This window comes from Clinocottus analis, unplaced genomic scaffold (assembly GCF_023055335.1).
Source record: "Clinocottus analis isolate CAN_PGR_092001 unplaced genomic scaffold, fCliAna1.0.p SCAF_12, whole genome shotgun sequence".
NCBI classification, from domain to species: Eukaryota; Metazoa; Chordata; class Actinopteri; order Perciformes; family Cottidae; genus Clinocottus; species Clinocottus analis.
The window spans coordinates 10,613,696-10,631,397 of NW_027175843.1; the positions used below are offsets into that span (position 1 = coordinate 10,613,696).

General features: G+C 41.1%; 1 protein-coding gene across 2 annotated transcripts; it reads right to left on the reverse strand.

The window, feature by feature from the left end:
- Positions 1–3,493: 3,493 nt before the first annotated feature.
- On the reverse strand, positions 3,494–14,882 carry LOC137782999 (homeobox protein Hox-D3). 2 transcript variants are annotated; one of them, XM_068572733.1, is made up of 4 exons: positions 14,474–14,882; positions 13,828–14,077; positions 4,400–4,632; positions 3,494–4,284 (listed from the first exon to the last, which is right to left on the reverse strand). In XM_068572733.1, exons 1-4 carry the CDS (start codon positions 14,880–14,882, stop codon positions 3,533–3,535), a joined length of 1,644 nt encoding a protein of 547 aa, XP_068428834.1. In that variant the 3' UTR covers positions 3,494–3,532. The 2 variants fall into 2 exon arrangements, with proteins under 2 accessions (XP_068428834.1, XP_068428835.1); XM_068572734.1 differs by lacking the exons at positions 13,828–14,077; positions 14,474–14,882 and adding exons at positions 6,609–6,668; positions 10,383–10,603 and having other exon boundaries at positions 4,400–4,949.
- Positions 14,883–17,702: the final 2,820 nt, after the last annotated feature.

Below are 17,702 nucleotides of genomic sequence, written 5' to 3' on the forward strand. Positions count from 1 at the left end.
GCACACAAACTACAGAACAGTCCTTCCATTCGTCAGTTTTTTTGTTGAGATAGAAATCCTTTCTCTTTGTGTTGTGACGTTCAGTCTTGGTCCGATATTAATCCACAGTGACGTCGCTCGGCAGGACGCGTTTAATAAAAGTTCAAGAACGAGACACTGTCCTACTCATCTCACTTGTTTTTCTACGACGTTTCCACAACTCCTGCTGCCTCCTGTCTCTCGAGCCGGCGCGTGTAGAAAAATAGAAGCCCTCTTGGGGATGGAGATGAAAGCTCCTGGCTGGCACAGAGGAACCATCGCGATATGTTCTGTGCACACCAACTTTCCTCGAGGTCTGATTAAAGAATTGTCTGATGTCGGTTCCTGCACCTCATAAATGGATAAGCTGGGACGACACCTTTTTTGTACTCTATTACGAACACTTTGAATAAAAGGTTGGTTCTCTGCCCATAATGGTTAACATTAAAATATATATATACATCAAAGTGTTTTAATTAGATAAATGCATCCAGTTAGGATGTCCTGTGTAGCCAATGGCTGTTAGCACCTCCTGTTCTCATTAATACTTCGCCTACAGTTGGGCTACTTCCCCACATGTAAATATTAGCCTCCATTGAGCAGGCGTGGTCTGCTCTGCTGTTATCCAATCAGGAACAGTAACTGCGCACCGCCTGCTCCAACAAAGCATCTCTTCTTTTACTTATTCATGAATGTGATTCACTTGTTATTAAGTTGCAAGTCAAACCTTAAGCTGAGCCTCAAAGAAGTTCATATTGACAGAAACTGAACTGTCAAATCGAGTTATGTTTGCCTACCAAGATTCAGATGACAAAATAATCTGTAAAGTAAAGTAACATGTTTTCATAAAGATTTCTAATCAGATCCCACTTTATAAAGGGTTGTTTTTTTTGCAGTACAGCTTTATTCAAAGGAACTATGCTATTTCCAAATGGCGGTGAAACGTCCTTTCTGCACGCCATTGCTGATCCAACCATGTCTACAAAGTCACGATGGAGAGGATAACGTCTAAAACTCAATTGACTTCATTTGGTGCTACAGCAGTGAGATTTTGACTTTAATTATTTCCTTGTTTAATCGCCTCTGATGGCTTATATTTCCATCATCAGGTTTAATAGTTTATAATTCAATACAAAACCATGATTTATTTATTGTTCATATTAGTATTGTGAATCCTTTATTCTCACACCAGACATACATTATATTCTATTAAATAAATAATTAAATAAATAATAATGCATATTTTTATTAGGCTCACATTCAGGCTGTTTTTTTTTTGTTGTTGTTGGTGCAACTGTTTAAATTAATTTTCTAAATGCTCTTATATTACAACTATTAGGTCTCAATTGAATAAGCGGTGCAGAAGCTGCATGTGAAGGAGCTGGAAGAAGAAAGAGCTCACCCAGGGTCAAAATGGCCGCCATCCACTGAATACTGAGGTGAGTTGTAGCCTATTGTTGCAGCTCGCAGCCAAAACCTAGGGATACATTCATTATGAAATAAAATCAATTCAACCTCAAACTCATATTGTTTAAGACTCTCTGACAGTTGCGTGCTGAGTCACGTTCATATGAAACTGTTCGGGACCACTGGGACCTGCAGATGTAGACTCACTGATGATTTCATTTACTTTGATGGGCTTTTAAATCAGGGATATCTCAGAGACTGTGAACCCACAAGGTTTTTTATAAAACTCTCCCCCACCATTAACGATTGTGGCTTCTCGGTTTGAAATGTGTTACTTGGATTTGGAATGCAAATGCTTTGTTCAGGAGGAGGAGGGATCAGCAAGGAGTCTGAAAGCGACGAGTTTTTGATTAATGAGCTTTGAAATGGCTCTCCAGGAGCAATAAAGGATGAACTGCTCTCTCTCTCTCTCTCTCTCTCTCTCTCTCTCTCTCTCTCTCTCTCTCTCTCTCTCTCTCTCTCTCTCTCTCTCTCTCTCTCTCTCCCCACACACGCAGGCACGTACAAATACATGCATATCCATCGTTGTATCATTTCCAATGTCAAATTGTGGTACTTTGTTGTAGTTATTTAGCTTTTATTGTCACCAATCCGCTCTGCCTTACCCGTCACATGGTCACATTTCTTTATTTCCTATCCGTCAATATATGAAACATTATTGTGACGATGTGTACCAATCAATTAGACAGCAGCGATTAGACTGTATCTAGTCAAGGAAAATGGAGCGTATTCTCTTTTCCCAGCAGATAATCATGTGGCCGGGTCTAAAAAAAATGATAAGTGACATGTGAGAAATGCAATAAGCCCATAGACTCACTTCCATCATAACAGTGAAACATCAATAATCTCCAGAGCCCTTTATCCTGCTGAAATGCACTTTGCATTGGAAGCATAGAGCCGTCTGATGAGTTTTAGATATCCTGGTGTCTAATTATTGATTCGGACTGTACAGTAGAGTTGTGGAGTCAATAAGCCTCCTCGGTACTCTTAGCTGTCAGTTTTACTGGGAGGAATTAAAATAATTAGATACAGTGGGCGACCAGTGCTGCAGGGTGTTTAAAAAAATGCAATAAAAAATACAAGTTTGAGCACTTTATTTACAAAATGTTAAACACAATAAAATATAACATTTCAATATCAGGGTTTCATAAATTTATGGATATCCAACTGAATGGAATAACAATGGAAGACAAATAAAAAATAGTAATGGACTACACAAAATGACATGCTGGTGTGTATAATATTTCATACTTCGATAGTCTACGTTTTGCTTTAGGTTTGACACAAGATTATCCATGGACATAGAGTGAAGTTTATACACTATCAAATGTCCCATTTATCCCAGATTTACAATTAGAAATGCTCTTCTTTCAACAATACACTGCGAGTCATAGCATTTTTTCAAACCCTGTTTTGCCAACACTTCCAAGTGCACTGATCTGTCCAATCTTACAAAAAACTCCACACTTATAAATACTCGCATATAAACGATAAATAATGTGCAATACAAAAAGTAATTAAATAATAAATAGGCTATATGCTAATACAAAAGATTATGCAAAATAATACAAAATAAATAAATAGGATGCCCGTGAGGAGAATGATATCCTACAAACCAGACATAAATTTCCCTACAAAAGTCCTTCCCCCTAAAGATGAGCGTCTACTTTTGAGATACAAGACTTACCTTCAAGTAACGGCATGAAATATTCAGTCAAAATGTGCGCATTGCACTTAAGAAAAACAAAACAAAGAGAAGGAACAACTGACAATCAGGCTAGTCTGCCTCTACGCATCCCCAAATATTCAACAGAAATGGACAACGTTGCATTATTCTGAAAATAATTACACAATAGCATTAATAGTAATATCAATAATACTGTAATAATACACACGACTCTCTTGGAGTGTAGTTATTAGACTAGTGAGGTAATAAAAAGAGCGCGACATAATTTTGGCACACATACACGCATTCGCACGCGCGCACGCGCGCTCACACACACACACACACACACACACACACACGCACGCACACATAAACCACATATTACAAATGCGTGAGTTTAGGCGCTTCCTGAATCCTTCCCTGAGACGCTTGGTGAGAGGTGAGGTCTGTGTATGTGGGATGGGGATCACAGGGTCCATGATGGTGGTTTCCTGGGATCTGGGCGGCACAGCTGTAGTCCACACTAGTGGACGAGGGGTGTGGAAGGTGGCCGAGGTTGAACATGGGGCCAGAGGCTGGCATGGAATCAACAAAATTACCACCCACATAAACGGGGCTGCCTTGCAAATTGGCGTTGGCAAAGCTGCCGTTGCTCTGCATGCCGTGGTGCTCGTATTCGGAGCCCGGGTACCTCTTCTGTTGCGGGATGCAGCCACCCAAGGGTGCCGTGTACGCGGCCAACCCGTACATGTTTTGCTGTGGCTTGGCGAAGGACGGGGGCGAGGGCGCGTCATAGCTGAGGCTGTTCACGTTTTGGAGCTGGCCAGAGTATCCAATGTGATTTGGGCCACTCAGCGGCGGGCTTCTATCCGGGGAGTGTCCCAGGGGAGAGTGCGCGAGCCCTTTAGACTTCTGGTCCTTTTTGTATTTCATCCTCCTGTTTTGAAACCAGATCTTTATTTGACGCTCGGTGAGATTCAACAGATTTGCCATTTCCACTCTCCGAGGGCGACACAGATAGCGGTTAAAGTGAAACTCCTTCTCCAGCTCCACAAGTTGCGCGCTGGTGTAAGCAGTTCTGACTCGTTTGGAGGCTGGTCCCGGTGGGCTCTTCTCGTCACTCACCTCGCCACCTGTAAAGGAACCACAGCATCATCTTAACCACTTTTCAGCCATGTTATCACCAATGCAACCATAAACAAGGCCCAGTGCAACCCCCCTCCCCTCGCCTCGCCCCTTCACACGCACCATCACCTGCGCTGGTACAGTTGTTGCCCTTCTTTGCGTTCTGTCGGGTTTCCTTCATCCAGGGGAATATCTGCTTTGTGAGGGTCGGTGTGGTAGTGCTGGAAGCGCTGCCGGAAGGGGATTTCTTCTTCTGGGATGCAGAGCTGTTGGAGCTGGGAGAGGATGCAGACAGTGGAGGCGCCTGCTGCTCCACAACACTCGTAGCTTGGCTGTTGCTGTTGCTTTGGCTGCTGCTTTGTCGCATGCAGTCTCCGTTCAGGTCACTGTCTTTGAGGGCTGGAGGCCGGACTGTAGGGGTCTGGCTGGGACACACGGAGCCCTGGTACTCATTCTCAATGCTGGAAGCAGCGTAGGGTTGATGAGCGGGGCCGTAGTTGTAGGAGTCTGGTTTGGGGAAGGTGTAGCCTCCAAAAAGTCCAGAGTTATCGTAGTATGTTGCTTTCTGCATCTTGTGGATTCAAAGCCAATAAGCCAGTGCAACTCTATCCAGTGGCATGGATGTGGTGTATTCACGTGATAGGTGTTTCCCACCGTTGCTCCAGTCTGTGACCTACAAAGAGAATGATATCAGACTCATAGTTCACATGTAGAAGGCCCAACCCCATTATAGCTATACAACGTCCTTATAGTTTAATATTTGAATACACAATAAAAAAGTACACTGCTTGGTTCAGGACTTGTGCTGCAGCAGCTTTTGAATTATAAATAAAACAAACTGTCTCTAACTGAGAGACGTATTACAGCCCCAGATTCATTTCTGGCACACAACAGTTAAAGTTTAACTTGCCATGAAAGAACCCTTTGAGGGGCTTTGGAGTCCCTCGGAAAAAAGCTGAATCAGCATTTGACACACACACATACACACAATACCCTTTTCACTCATCACAAGGCTTGACAAAGCCCGTCATCCATTGTTCCCTGCAGCAGAAATATATGGCCCACCAAGGCCGTGAGTTTGGATCACACCACATACACACACACACACACACGCACAAACACACGCACACACACACACACACGCGCGCGCGCGAAGCTCCATGCTAAACTCCACTGTGTGTTATTAATATCAATACAAAACTGCAGGTATGAGTGTGTGTGTGTGTGTGTGTGTGTGTGTGTGTGTGTGTGTGTGTGTGTGTGTGTGTGTGTGCGTGCGCGCGCGTGTGTTTGAATAAGTGAGTGAGTTAGAGAGAGTTCTTGCAACTTAGTTATAAGGCACTTAGATATTATATTTATATATTTCACTAGCCTTTACACATGCCTTAATCCACACATTTTAGCTTGCTTGTTTGTTTTCTGACCCATTCGACTAAAAATGTACCTTTTATATTAGAAAAGAAAAAATATACATTTCTAAGACAAAGTATTACATATTTTGGGTATGTTTGATACCATCAACATTTTTTCCAAAATAAAACAGAAACGCACGCAATCATTCATGTGCAGTATAAGTTGAAACACAAATATCAAAGGGTCTGTACTGTATGTTGGTGGCTTCAGGAGGTGCAGCCTGCGCCGTGCATAACAATTGCACCTGTCAGTGTGGACCGCGGCACAATTTATGACCGCGAATGTTATGGTTGTAAATGGCCTCAGAGAGGAATGAAAAGCAAAACAGTCCTCAGGACTCACAGCCCTCAGAAGTGTAAAACTAAGCGTAGGAGGAAGGCAAGGGAAAGAATTTCATACTCGGCGACTTCTCCCATACAGAGGCTTGGTTTATAAACGATGCCTCAGTCTGCAGCCATGCACCGAGGAGAAAAGACTGCGGAGAGTTTTCTGGTTAGAAAGAGACGATGTGGCGTTTATGCATCGGTTAACGAGGGAATCGTGGGAGGAAATGGTGAAATTATTCTTGATTTTACGTTTTATAATTTGCATGTTTTTGACTATAGCGTTCCAGAAGAATTTAAACCTAAATAATGTAATTTTATGTGTTGATGTTTTGTGGGGGGAAAAAATAGGATTAAGTGCGCTGTTGTTGTTTCTGTTCATGCGGCGTCACAATTGGAGGCGTTGCAAAGGGGCTCTGGCAAATAATGACCCGTACAGGCGAAGTTAAAGCCATCCCTCATGTCTGTGCTCGTGATTTAAGCCTCCTGTGAAACACTGTGAGCGTTAATATGTAGTCTAATAACAAATCACCCTTTCACCTTGTTAGCAGTTGGACTGTGCTGTCCACTCCCTTCATTAAAGAAATGTTACTCACCGAAATCTGCACAAATCTCTTTTATATCCCTCACGCATTCATCACTGCTCCCACCTCGACCTGCAAGAGAATTAAAATAAATGTTTCTTCACATTAGATTTAATCACAGGCACATATGAGCTGCAAATTCGAGGCATATACAGCCACATTTTATACACAAATAAACAAAAAATAATATGATCAAGCACAGTTCTTTTTAATACATTAAATTATATTATTTCAATGATAACAGCTGCAATTGAAAATAAATGTTAAGTCAAATAAATCCGGCACAATTAATAGATACATTTTGACCTGTTTAATTTGGACTGAATTGCTTCTGTTAAGACCACAGATGACACTTTTTTTAGAGTAAAAAAAAGTCCTACATGTGCACTTTTTACACAAAGAGCCAGCCCAAATATTTAGCAGTCACTAGCTTTTTCAGGTGACCTTTGGGTCATTCAGCATTAAGTCAAAGTTTAATGAACAACTAGCAGTTTGGCTACAAGTAGACTCAACTCTTAACTAAATTCACAGCAGCTTTTCAGCGGGGACTGAAACGGAGGAGAAGATGCTCGACCGACGGCTAGAAACCAGAAATGAAACCTTAGGAGATTTCAGTGGATAGTTTTTACTGAGAGTGAAACCACCTCTGTGTGTTTCCCTGCTTCCACTGGAGGATACTCTTCAAATACTATCATGGAGATTTCGGATTCCTTCGATGTGGAATATGTGTTAATGCTGGTCGATTATCGCCTGAAGTGCTTTTTGAGCACACTGGGCTACTAGTAGCAGACATGGTCCTCTTTTCAGACCGCAGTGTTCTTCGCCTACGCGCTGTTACGGTAAGTTTGGTCCACACAATGGGCCGGACTCAATGTGGAGTGTTATTATCCCAGCTACTTGTTCCTCCTGCAGTGGCTCAAACTCTGTTCACATCGAGTTAAACAGCCCTTGAGGGGCGTTGTATGATGGTTTGAAATGTGTTACATGCAAGAAATAACTCCATTTGATAACAGTGTGATATTATTGTTGTTCCCCAGCTGCTGAAATAATACGAAATCACCAGTTGCAGCAGAAGGTTTGGCTATAATGATGCTTTTTGTTTATATAAATCCAGCAGCTGTTCTGCACAGACGCACAAGAGTCTAACGATGAAGTGCACATAAATTAAACGTTAATCCATTGTAGAAAAACAATTAATCTTTTAGGAGAATATGGGAAATAGTCACCTAAAATAAACTATAAATACGTTTATATTGTGAGATGGGCCTAATTTCAAATCCCAACACAAAAGAAACAAATATATAAATAATCACATGAGTTAGAATTAACCGCATGCAAGTGATCAAAAAAAAAAGTATCCAAATAGTATGAAAATGAAGCATTTGCCTGAATCCCGGTTTCCTATCCAGGCCGGTAATCCTTCAAAACATCCAATATGAATCCATGTATAATATCACGTCGCAGGTTAACAAAGCCATATCGTTGAAACCACATAAATCACGGCAAACGCCACTGTGACGATAAGACAACAAATTAATGTGATTTACGATCCAAGAGTCAAAAAGAAAAGTTCCTCTCCTACTTCTTCCCTCCGAGCCGGTTTTCATCCAAACGTGAAAGCGGCTGAAAAGCAGCTGGGCAGCTCGAGCTCAATCTGTCGATAATTTCTGAACGCACGTTCTCGAAAAAGAAAGAAAATATAAGAATGTGCCTCGGAGGAGAAGCAGTGGACTCCATATCCGCACGGTCACCGGCGAGAGCGACATTAACAAGCATCCCCTCCTTGAGTGGAATAAATCATATATATTTCCTCGCATTATATTAACCCGTGGTTAAAGGTTGCTTTCTGCCATGCGATTGCTTACCTGCGAATCAATTCATCATAAAGCAGCTTCCTTCTCAGTCTCAGTTGCTTTCCATGCAGTCTCTAGAATAAATCCTTCACCCTTTGTCTGTAGACAATGCTGTCCTAAACCTGATCTTGCTGTTTTTCAGACATTTCCATATACCAATGGAGACAGTATTCCCGAAAGAATGGAAGGACTCGCATTCAACTACCAATAAAAAGCGAACAAGGTATCCTTATTCCAGAAGAAACAAAATCCCTGGCAATCAATCATCCATTGAAATATACATGAATTCAGAAACGATATAGGCCTGAGCACATTTGAAACTAAGATTTGAATTTTTTGGGGTGTTTCGGAAGCTTTGTGATGACAAATAAAGGCGCTGCCTTAAGATACAAGCATATTTGTTCACGTGATTGTTCTCTTCCACCACCGAGCCTTACCTCACCAATCCATTTTGATAAAGGGTGGCGTTTATTTCCTCATCAGAACTCTGAGAAAATGTTCCACTGCCTTTTCTTTTCATCTCCATTGAATTACAACTCGCCTGCACTTCAGTATTTAAACTCACGCATTGTATTATATGCTGTTGTTAAGGTATAAATACTATAATAATAAAGTGGTGGACATTATCCTGCTCCATCAGAGCAATGTTTACAGCATATAGTAAAGTCGGACGTTATTTTAATCCATTTATAAGCATTTAATCTTACAGCAGCTTTGAAATTTCCAGCCTTTTGTAGATTTTCTCTTCACAAAATACATTTCACAATAAAACCTTCAACGTGTGCCATAAACGCATCAGTTAAGTATTTTAGTTAATATTACCATACGTATATTATTCTACTTCCTATCGATGTCATATAGTTTAGTCACTGATGTGGGACATGCATTTTTTAGATGATTTATGAAATAAACGACATGTGGGGATTTTCTTCCAGCTGGGGCTGGATTGTATTCAAATAAACCACATTATCATCTTTTGTTTGTCGTTTCTGCCTTCACTGCTCAAACACAAAGAGGGAGAGAGAAATGTATTCTTCGGCATTGTTTTCAATATCAATCACAGATAGATTTTATTTTCAAAAATCGCAGGATTTGCTAAACTATAAATACATCTATTGAAAACAACTAGAATGGAAGAGGACGATTTGGAGCCGCAGAGAGCGCCGGCTGTTCAGCGGTTATCTTTGCTGAGAAGAAGACGAAGAAAAAGAAGAAGAGGAGATGTAGGACTGGTAGCGTCGCAGCATATGTTCAGAGGGCAATAAAAGTGAAAGATTTACAGTTTTCGCCCGGCCCCCAACAGCCTCGAACCGTTTCAGGAATTACTGAGAATGATTTACAAGGCGGCAGAACTGTCAGTCTGCCCAAACTTCCACGACTTCTCCGAAATCCAAATCAAATCACCCCCCACTAAGAACCAAAACAGGAGAAACACACCTCGGTCCTCTCAAGCAAGAAGGAGATATAACCTTTTATTCATCTTATGATGAATACTACTCATATATAACTTATGACATGCTCAGTTCGACTTCGCAATTTATAATTCAACCGCTTTTTTTTAAATAATACATCTATTTCGTTTTTGGTTTTTTTGCATTAAAGTGGTATAAATCTGATTAAGATATTGAATAGGGACTCGGGGGCCCTGTGGAGGGGCCACTCTGTCCGAAAGAGCATTTATTCAGAGCGAGCACCATAAATACATGTCACTGCCCTTTAGTTTTTACCATTTATCCTATCAATCCAGCGAGCACAACCGTTCTACCTTTTCTAATATATGATATGAAAAAGAAGACATGCGTACAGCGACAAACAGCGTGCAATCCTGCTCAGAGCGCACAGATCAAAGGCAACAATTTATCAAATATCACGACATTTGATATCGTCATTTACCAGCTATGGCAACATGAAAAATGCTGAAATATTTACCTACCCAAGCATCCATCGGTTAGGATGTGTTGCTAAAGTGCGGGGCTACGGTGGCGCCGGGTATCGGATATTATTTTCTTGGGGGATCTCTTCAGTTTTCAAGTCTGATAGAGTCCTTGCGATTAATGACGACGCCGTGTTTCTAGGGGGACGTGCTGCATTAATTATTTAGACAATCACGTGGTCGAGAATAGAGAGCGGAGCGGTATAGTCTCTGGATTATATCTCTGAATGCAGACAGCGCACTTTAATATATCTTAGGGGGTTGTCTGGCTCGGAGAGGCTTCTGCGAAAAACAGCTGGAAATCAAATATGGCCGGATGGAGAGCAACGACGTTGTATTCCTGCACTGGGTGCAGTGTCATTGAAAATGGCACTGCCTTTGGCTCCCATTTATTGCTGTTCAGACATGTAGGTCAGTGTGGCTGCACACTGTACGTGGTAGTAGGCTGCTCGCACCCGATAATTGCTGAATGGAACTGTGTTGTGATATGTTTAATAAATACGAGTTTTACCAGGAACTCAGACTCCTGATGATTTCGTATTCAAATTATTCTAAACAATAAATGAACTTTGATATACTACATAAACAGGCATTACAAGTTATCTGACTTAGTTATGTATTAGGTAGTTTTACAATAGTACCCCCCCCCTCCCCTCCCACCTCCCTACCCCCCAGCCACACACTTACACACACGCACACCCCTCCCCCCCTCTCGCTCATCCTCTCTTCAGCATCTATGTGCAGATCATTTATGGCAGGATGGTGGATCGGTGGCATCACTTTGTCTCAGCTTCTCTCTGAATCTATATGACACGTGCGTGTATTTCACACGTAAACAAAGATATAAACGCCAGGCGCGCGCCTGTTGGCCCGCGTGCGCTCAGCGGGGATGAGACAGTGGTCACTGGGGATGAGAACACTGCTGGGTGACTGAAGATTGTCTTTGCACATGTCCGTTTATGACCACTTTTGTTAGTATGAGCACTGATTTTGCACTGTGGAGGGTTGGAGGTCAGTGTAGCAGTGGGTCATATTCAATAAAGGCACAGCCCGTGAAGCACGAGGGGGGGGGTGGGGGGGGGTCATATCAAATATACAGGCCTAGTAGCCTATTTCATAAAGTAGTCCACTGTGTGTGTATGTTTTCTTCGTGATAACTGTGGCGTTATCTGTATCTGTCTGTGGAAAAAAAAGATGTTATTTCTCAGTTTGTGTCTCATATTTGGTTCTCTTCTGTGATAAAGACTGATGGAAATCACTACTTTGGAATAAAGGCACGTCCAAAATAGTTTTTTACAACCCAACTGCAGTTTTCATTGAATATCACCTTGAAAAGCTCCATAAGCATTGTGGAGGCTGCAGCGCACGGATCGCTTTTCGATGAGAGCTCATAAGAGAAAACTAAGACAAACTTGTTCTTTAACATGTTTTTTCTTAAAATATTTATGCTGGTTAATTCCATGCTTGACAAAAGAATAGGCTAAATTTGCCCATGCAGCGCACGTTTGGTGCATTTGTGGATGTTTTTTTAAAGGGTGCTAAATGTCCATATGGCTCCACACGCGTGTTACTACCGGAGAAAACCTGTGTGCACCAAACGGGATCCTTTTGAAACGAATGACACTACATAACCCCATAAAACAGATGAATTAATTAAAATACACGTTTGAGCAATGAGAAACGTTAGAAAATACCAGTGTGTCCATCTAAATATTTCTCAAATGGAGAACATATTTTTTTTAAATCGCGACAAAGGGCTCTCTGCAGTTATTCAAATGTATATTCAGTAGAAATCTTTATTTTTTCGAATATACTTCTCGCATCTCAATGCACAATACAAGGTAAAAAGCATGTACAAAAATAAAACCGAACGATTGCATATTGACATGAGGAGACAAATACACAAATCAGAAGCTTTTTAAATAGGCCTGCTGTTGAAACACGTGTACAAACTATGGAATTCACGCACTGACTTTTGCTTTAAATGCTTTGGCTTTTTAACTGTGTGGAAAACTCCTCCAAAGCGAAGGGAGCAGGGAGAGAAAATGCAGCTTGTCCGGCGGGTCAGGGGTGCTGGGGTCAGTCCTCGCGGCTGAAATGTGTCCCCTGGATGAACCTGCCACTGCTGCTTTGTCGACCTTCGTTTGAAAAAATACCTTTTCAAAGCCTCCCATCGCAAAGGCTTCACAGAGAAGATCTCTTCGAACTGGGAGAGCTTCTGTGCTTTTTTGTGTGTGTCCGAAGACAATGACGGTATAAAACAAGGAATCTCTGTCTTGAGACGTGACGTGAAAGCCCCCCTCGGTTAGCTCGGTGCAAAGGAAAAACTAGAAGATTCCCACATTAACTAAAGACTAAAACGTTGTATAAAGCCATGCTAATAATCCACAAGAGTTCCAACATATTTTAGATGAATTAAAATTAAACGAATACTTTTAATTAAAATGGTATGTGTGCTATACGAAAATGTACATGTTTTTAAACAAATAAATAATTAGGTAAACAAATCATATCAAACACGAAATTAACAATTATACTCCTAAATATTCTGAATTTTATCTTTTTTTTTTGTCCGATGAGAAACATCTACAATCAATTTGATGCCATGCAGGAACAAATGATCTCTCATACCAGTCTTTCAATGGCACGAGAGAGCCTCTGAAAATGTACACTGTTTACAAAGATGTCAGGAAAGATTTATAAGGGCACTCCGAATAGTATGCACACAGGAATGTCTTGCGTTTGGGAATAATATTTAGGCTAACAAATGTGCTAAGCTTTATTGTACAAAATAAGTTAAAACATACTAGTCACAAATAAACGTAGAACTGAGAGATTCAACGGGGTTTCTGCAACTCACGAACGAACGTAGTTGTGTTTGGCGTGCTCTGAGCAAACATTGGTTCCTTCAAGTATAGATGTATAAATTGTGCATTAAAAGTGAGGATTGAATAAAGATCAACAGAAATAACCTTTGTGTGTGCGTGTAATTTGAACCAAGGGCTTTCCTGCTCTGGATAAAGATATTTCAATCGTTAAACCAACGTGAATCCACGTGGGCAGAGCTGCAACACTTTGTTTAAATCCATGAAATCAGCCCAGGTTGGTCATTCAATGTCCTCAGGTGGGTCACGTCCAACAACAACAAAAAAGAAGAAAAGTTTCTTTCGATGATTTTTCTGTCTCTTCGAAGAAATTAAAACACTGAAGAACTTTCAAACCTCTCATTCTCACAAAGACTGATTGGTTTTCTGACTCTTGAGTCAACACTGCTGTATGGGTTCTTTGTTAAATAAAAAAAATGGCTAAAAACAACATCAGTCCATGCAAAAGTCAGATGCAACCCCTGTCTTTTATATGTACAGTTTATCTCTAAAGGTGTGCCAGCGTGCTCCTCTCTTATAACGACGTGATATCAGTCTGGTTATCCTTCTGGATGCTTTGCAGATGGCTGGCTGGTGCGGATCTGCCCTTGGTGTTGGGCAGTTTGTGGTCTTTCTTCCATTTCATCCGTCTGTTTTGAAACCAGATTTTAATCTGCCTTTCGGAGAGACAAAGAGTATGGGCAATCTCAATCCGTCGCCGCCTGGTCAGATACCTGTTAAAATGAAACTCCTTTTCCAGCTCCAAAACCTGCTGCCGGGTGTAAGCTGTTCTGGACCGTTTGGGCTCAGGTCCTGTGTAGTCCGGGTTCACTAGGAGAAAGAAAACAAACAGGAGGAAAAGTCACCAAATGTGGCCAATGCAGCATGCATGGGGGGAGAAAAAAACAATACAACAAGAGGAGTCTCTCTTTACCCGGGGCGCTCAAACTTTGGGAGCATTCACGTGGAAGCGAGAGCAGAAAATAAGGAGTGATTTCTAACTGAATTTCAGCTGATTTAACCACCATTACAACCGGTCAATATGCATTTTCCGGAGCTTTCAGGCGCTCACCTAGCGGCCTATTTCCTGGGCTATAAAAATTTATGACTTGTGTAATTGGCGAGGCCTTTCAAAGACTCTCATAAATATTACACTGAATGATTTCTAAAGTACAGGTCTCAGCTGGTCCACAACAGAAGAAGAAGAAGAAGAAGCTGAAAACTTACCAGTAGTGATGTGGACTTTCTTCATCCAGGGGTAAACTACTGCAGGCTGCTTGGACTGTATCCCATTCTGGCTCTTTGTGTTTTGCTGCTGTCCATAAGTCCGGGGTCCGGCCACTTGGACCGGGGGCCCCTGCTCAGTCTGTGTGCGTAAAGGACTCGCGCGGCTGGATCTCTCCAGCACATGACCCCGTGGCTGCTCTGTGGAGTCCTGCACGGTGTTGCAGCTGAAGGGCTCCTCCGTGTAGTTTGGCCGTGGGTAGATCCCTGGATGCTGAAAGTCTGTGTCCTGCGTTGGGCTGAAGTAGTCCGAGCCCTGCTCAGGTATATAGTTATTTTGCGAATATTCCTCGCAGGGAGGAAATTGGGGATCCACATACTTAGAGTTCACCATATACGAACTCATGGCCATTAATTTCTGAAGGTAGAAAATACTAATTTTTCTCGAGTTGTCTTTTTTTTCCTCCCTCCATAAAGCCCTCCTACTTGGTGTCAACTGAATAAAGTTAGCGAACCATGTGACCAGATCGGCCAATAGAGGTGATGCTGGTCCATAAACGGGTAAACATACAACTAAAAGCAAATTGTATATGACTTAAGATGCTCCAAAATTAGACTCCAGTGGCGAAAACTAAAATTAATAAATACTGCAGAGAAGAATCGACCTTTACCTTTGGACAATAAAAAGATGTGCTCGAAATAAATTTAAAAAAACACATAATTCCAACCTTATATTTAACTTTAAACTGATATATTATTAAGACATATAAAACACTGACTCTCGGGTATTTTTATCCTCACAAATGTAAAAAAAAATATTTGTTTCTAAGGACTAACTTGATGGCATGGTGTTCAACAGAGAAACCAACAAAAGATACAAAAAGCCCCTGGGCATAAAAGCAGCGAATAATGACTGAAGACAAGTGATGGACACTGTCTTTGTCAAGGAGGGGTCATTGAAAAGTTACACGAATCTCATCCCTTCATCTGCTCCCATCCCCTTGGAAAAAAAAAAGCTGTCTCGGTCGCCTATTGGCCAGCAGCAGCAGCCTTTGGGAATCAATAATGCAGAGACACAAGCGACCAAAAGGAGGAAGAAGCTACAGCTGGAGTGTGCTGTGGGTTTCTTTGAGTAAATCCATGTGGTATTTCATTCCAACCCACTGAGCTACACACACATGATTATGTTTGTTTTCATGTGAAACACTTTGCCTCAGATTTCCTTTAAGCCTCTAGAGTTTCAGTGTGCCCTGAGCGCTTCTAGTGAAGTATGTGGTGTTGTCACATGTACTCTCATTCATAAACCAATACTATCACTGTAGCATCCGAGAGCACGCCGGGCACCAGGCGCGTGGTAATAAGATGGCACAAAAAAAAAAGTCGTTTCGTCGAAGTTTTTTCATCGACCATATACTCCCCTAGGATCGAATCTGTGATTGTGGTTTTATCACACAAATTCGGTTCTACAGGGTATATATAGACGACGGCGAGCGACACTGCAAATAAACCACAGCCCTTTATGTATGGGGTACTTTAGCCAAGCAACATTAACGTGGCTCGCTGACACATGTTATATGGAATAATATGCATCGCAACCACATGAGGTAAAACACTGTGAAGAAGTCCTAATACATGCTATGATAATATACGTTTCGATATATAGCTATTGTTTATCGCAGACTTTTCTTTCGTTTCGATGTTTTTCTTCAAAAGTATTTCTTTGGTACAATCATCTCCTTGAGTTCAGGCCAAAAGCAGAGGCAGCTTCTTTAAAATAAATAAATAAATAAATATAAATAAAAAAGAAACTGTAGGCATAGAGGCTGTACCTCTTACATTCCTGTTCATTTAAGCAGCAGATGACGAGCAAAAGACACTGTGAGTAATGTCAGGCATATCTCAGGTCAACCCAGGTTCCTGCACTGGGTCTTCTTCCCTCAGCAAAGCCCAAGTTCATGATTAGAAAAAAAAAACACCTTCTTTAAATAACGTAAATAACGTTTGACTTTAATAAGCACTTTAGATAGGCATTGGTCAGATAAGGAAATATAACCTCATCAACAGATAACCATTAGGCTACTTTCTGGATAATATAGAGCAACGTACCACCACTGCCTTTAAAGATGAGACTGGAGGCCACAGAGGTCAAACAAAATCATTTACAAACGTATCCAAAAGTTCAATTTTTTTCGGTCCTACTGACAGCTCAAAGGGTGCAAAAGTTTACCAATCCCCCGTCATCCATTAATTAAACCGCATAGGCAGCTCCTGCGAGATATCTTACAAATGAATTAGAGCTGACAATGATAAAGATGGCTTGTTATTTTCCCAAAAGAGCAGGATCCACAAAAGCAATAAATAAATACAATACAAATCCGAGCCCACAAAATAAATATTGTAATTATATTAAAATGTGTGGCTGATATCACCCAGATAATGTATAATCACATAGCACCTGTGTGTCACCTTTTTTTCAAACATTTAGATTATTATTAAATATTTGTTTTGAATATTAGGTCAAACGTGACTCTGGGTTCACGTGACACTTCTCGAAAGGCTTGAATAAAGATTGGGCCAGACATCCAGCCCATGTTTTCTGCTTCAATAAGAAGAGTCTAATGTTTCACTGATTGGGCCTTTTTCCTGCATGAAGTTGTTTTGTATAATGTGACGTTTTGGTCACGATTCCAGCTGGATTCACGTTGACAAGATGAAAGTTGCAAAACAGGCCTTCAAAATGTGGGAATAAACGCCAAAAGGAAGAAAATAGATATTAACGCATTTCTACATCCCTTAATACGAAGAAAAGACTATTGTTATATCGCAGATATGAAATATTCGTTTCTAACACAGTTGAAAGGTACATTATAAAATATTTTAAAAATCGTTCTTGCACTTCACATTTCAGTATTACTGAGACAGCCTGACCTGTCTTTCACCTTCCCCTGCTATCCTTCAGACGGGTCAAAGCCGAGAATCACAACAAAAGGATGATAAAGTCAGCGTGTTCTGGCAGCTTGTGTTAAACGAAATGCTAACTAGTTCAGCTGGGTTGGTTTTTACTGACAAGAACACGTTTTAATACTAAAAAGACATATTTGAAGCGATTAGTAGCAAGAGAAAACATTAGGCCCATTTAATTTCCGGGTAAAGTAACTGAGCCTTTTTTTTTAAAGATTAAAGAATAAAAAATCTTACATTTCCTGTCAACTTTGTATTAAATAGTATTTAA

Bases quoted from the DNA above. Each gene is read 5' to 3' on its own strand.
- LOC137782999 (XM_068572733.1), bottom strand. From the start codon at position 14,882: ATGGCCATGAGTTCGTATATGGTGAACTCTAAGTATGTGGATCCCCAA. The intron at 14,078-14,473 runs GTAAGTTTTCAG...TCTTTCTCCTAG, and splicing joins GAAAGTCCACATCACTACTG to TGAACCCGGACTACACAGGA. The intron at 4,285-4,399 runs GTGCGTGTGAAG...GTTCCTTTACAG, and splicing joins CTGTACCAGCGCAGGTGATG to GTGGCGAGGTGAGTGACGAG.